Below are 3,904 nucleotides of genomic sequence, written 5' to 3' on the forward strand. Positions count from 1 at the left end.
GGGGTGGTGGATTCCAAGACATTGTAGATGTTCCATCAACTCCTGAATGGGGGTCAAGGGGAGGGGAGGAGGAGGGGGCAGCAGAGAGATGAGCCAGTGTGGGAGGGACAATAAGAGGTCTTCTCTTCCTTGAACAATAAAGGCAAGTCAGAAATAGACCTGCGCCTTCAGAGAGAAGCCAAGCCACAAACAAAGAAATGCGGAGGGGATCATTGAAACCAGGGTAATCAATGAGATCGCTCCAGGAAGAAAAGGTCTGCAGACAAGATCCTGGAGGACATCCACGTCTGGGGGCAGGAGCAGGTAGAGATGCCAGCAAAGAGCAGATGGTCTGAGAGAGGACGAGGCCAAGAGGCAACAGGAGGGGCTGGTGGGGCCAGAGCGATGGAGACATCTTCGAACCCGAGGACCAACAGGGCCAGGGAAGGCTCCTGGTGACCAAGGAACGAACAGCTCCAACAGGGACCAGAACGCGGGAGCACAGCCTTTCAAGCCATTACACAGGCACTTAAAACAAGTCACACCGGTTGCCCCTGAGCCAGCTCCAACTCGTGGCAGCTAGTGCAGAGCCGAGCTGTTTCACAGGGTACCCAAGACGGTGCCCTCTCAGGAGCAGATCCCCAGGCCCCTTCTCCAAGGGGTCTCTGGGTAGAGGTTCAACCATTCAGTCAGGAAGCTGGGCGCTTAGACATCTGCACCACCCAGGGACCCCAGGCAGGCACTTTCCTCTGTATAATGAACGGCTTCCTCCCTGAAGCAAGGAGGGTTTAACGCGCGCAGCCTTTTAAAGACGCTGCGGTGGAGGGGGCGTGAGGAATGGCAAGCGCCACAATGAACTGGAGGAAAAATGCCGCTGGAGGCTTAGGGATTTTGATTGGCCGTGCTACTGCTAAGGCATAATATAAACCTCCAGGAAGCTCACTCTCGGAGAACAGCAACTTGTGTCTGCTACAGATCAAAGTCATTAAAGAAAGAATAACGTGCTCCCCCAGCCGTCCCAAGAGGGAGGGCCAATAGAATCACGCTGCAGGACTGCCGAGATGCAATTGTCTCACAGTAACCACACGTCCTGCCTCGCCTCGTGCTCCTCAGAGTGGGCTACCGCCCCGCGGGGCTGGTCCTCCCCTGCCAACCATGTGGGCGGGTTCTGAATACCACCTCACCACAGTTTGAGGCCCTGACAGGGCACAGAGAATGCATTTGATCATGTGAGGTCCTTTTATTTTTTTTAAGAAAAGAGAAAGTTTATTGTAGCCATAAAAAAAATATTAAAGCAGCAGAAAGCGCATTAGGCACTCTCCCGCGTTTCTGAAAACATAAAGGTGTATAACGCTATAAAACACCTGGCAAGTATGGACGGCGGCCACACTCCAATAAAAGAACATCCAAACCCAGAAGCAGGCCTCCAGAGGGGCACACCTGCCTAGGAGGAGGCCGTACCTTCTCCTCCAACTCCAGTGAGTTGAAACTGCTGAAGCTCTCTTCAGAGAGGGTTTCCATGGGAACATCATCTCGGAAGCCAACAAACTCTTCATCGTCACTGGGGGCGTTAAAAATGTCAGCCACTTCTTTAGGTATCTGCTTGGGATTCAAAAGAGACAACATATAAAACCACAGGCCAACCTAAGCACTTAGGGACATTTTCTGACGGGACCAGAAATCACCATTTAGCAGCTCTATCCACCTGCAGGGTACACAGAGCCACCGCTGCCCAATGACCCTGAGCAAAATGTGCTTCAGCTGTCAGCAAAAGTGAAGAAGGGCAAGTGGAGAATAAGGCTTTTGCAAAACCTAAACGTGAGGATAGTGAGACTGCCTCACGTCCCTCAGACAAGGTACCAGGAGGAACCAGTCCCTGCAAAAAGACATCATGGTGGATAGAGCAAAAACCTCAAACTCCCCCCACCAAGTCAGGTCGAATCAACGTGATCCTATAGGACAGAGTAAAAACTCTGCCCCTGTGGGGCTTCTGAGACTGTAACTCTTTCCTGGAGCAGAAAGTCTCTCTTTCTACCAAGGACTGGCTGGTGGTTTCGAACTGCTGTCCTTGTGGTTAGCAGCCCCATGTGTAAGCCACTATACCAGATACAGAATTTCTACTGACCGTTAGCTTATGGTTCGGCATCCCGACTCAAAACCCAAGTCAAAAGTCCCTGGACAAGAGGAAGTGGACTGACGCGGGGCCTGCAACAATGGCCTTAGGTGTAGCAATGACTGGGAGTCACTCAGAGCCAGGGAGTGTTCTGGTCTGTCCTCCGTGGATTGCTCTGAGTCAGAACTGCCTGGGCAACACCTAACCACCACCACCACCACCACCAGAGCATAGCCACATCACAGAGAATGCCCGGCCACATGGAAATAGAAGCCACGTGTGGGCTCTGACAAAGAGAAAATACAGGCATGGTGTCTGAAATAGATCTAGTGATCTTTCCTGTCTTTTTTACACTCATGGGCTTGTCTTTAAATGTCATGCAAGCATTCTGTGAGATATTAAGCTCCTCTTTTCATGCATAATTTCCACCTATCGTTCTTCATTTTCTATATCCTAAGTCGACTTAAGAACGGTGGGACTTAATTCCTAGAGAATGTATATGCGCTGATGGGCAATTACTCCCAGAGCACGTTTCCAGCACATTTTACTCTAACCAAAATGCATTTGCTCAGAGTTCAGTTTTGTGGGTTGGCTCCGTTTTCCGTCTAGTTGAATTGTGGGAGGTTCAAGCCCACGGGAAGTTGACTGAAAAGCACGAAGGCCTCTCAGATCTTCAACTCAAGGCCCCACTTGTCACCGAGCTTTCCTTTGCTCTTTCACAACATTAATTTCAGCCATAGGCATTTGCTTATACTGTACTTACCTCATTCTGACCTAGAAAAATAGCAATTTAATCTGATCCATCTTAATCCATAGAGCACACGCTGTTCAAAGTAATTTGCAGACATCATATTAACTCACCCCACAACCCTCCTTCCATGTGTATTTCCCAGAACCGCAAAGCCACAATCATTCCTAAAATCAGTAGCAGGAAGTCTATTATATCACCTCTTGTAAATCCCTATTTCAATGGCTGCATCCGGCCCCCACATGGATTTGTAACACCTCTCTTCAGGGTAAGGAAGAACAGCCACTCATACAGGTTTATCCATTACATTTGGTTGTTATTTTTGTAAAACCGACATTGCTTTCAATTGTTTTTCATGTTTTGGGGAAACCCAGGGTACGTGTCTTACAGAATTCTGGGCTGACCTATTGCCTCCTCATGACTGGATTCAGGTAGAATGTTTCTGGCAACATTTCTCCAGAGGTGACGTGTTCTATCAATGTACTGCTACCGAAGACACAACATGCCAGGTTATCTTGACTGGTAATTTTTAAATGTCTACTATAAAACATTCCAAGCCTATTCAAAAGTACACAGAATACTATCATGAACCCACATGCGACGACTTCCCAAGTTTCAGCAATCACCGGCCTCTGGCTAATCACGGGCTTCCACACCACTGTGCTCCTTCCAAATGACTCTGAAGCAGTCGCAGCACCGTCCTGCTCACCGTTCTCTCACTTTTAAACTTCTGTGTGCACACGCTGAAATACGCCTGACACACAGCCCCCAAACAGTGCTTTTCACATGCACAGTGCTGCAACACCGGCTGCATTTATCACGCTCACCCACCACCCCTAATTACTCGCCCAATTTCCCATCACAGGCCGTGCTGTGCTTCACCTTCGGGAAACATGGCGCGTCTGGTGGACTCTCTTTGAGCCGTGATGCTATCTGAGCAAAGTAGTTAAGGTGGCCCCCAGCTTGCCCCTTTGGATTTTATGAGCACCATGAACAGTGAGATGGAGTCCCTGATGGTGACATGCACTAGGCTGCTAACGGAAAGCTTGGAGCTTGAGGTCTAC

General features: G+C 49.4%; 1 protein-coding gene across 1 annotated transcript in view; it reads right to left on the reverse strand.

Annotated features, from left to right (window-relative positions):
- Window positions 1–3,904, reverse strand: part of CDCA7L (cell division cycle associated 7 like) — a 139,515-nt gene that overhangs the window by 12,361 nt on the left and 123,250 nt on the right. Inside the window, exon 6 of the mRNA XM_045288658.1 lies at window positions 1,441–1,581. Coding sequence (XP_045144593.1) covers window positions 1,441–1,581 — 141 coding nt within the window. The remainder of the gene's footprint in view (window positions 1–1,440; window positions 1,582–3,904) is intronic.

Source organism: Echinops telfairi, unplaced genomic scaffold, assembly GCF_000313985.2.
Source record: "Echinops telfairi isolate 266 unplaced genomic scaffold, ASM31398v2 ScPeMD7_23;HRSCAF=83, whole genome shotgun sequence".
In the NCBI taxonomy this organism is placed as follows: domain Eukaryota; kingdom Metazoa; phylum Chordata; class Mammalia; order Afrosoricida; family Tenrecidae; genus Echinops; species Echinops telfairi.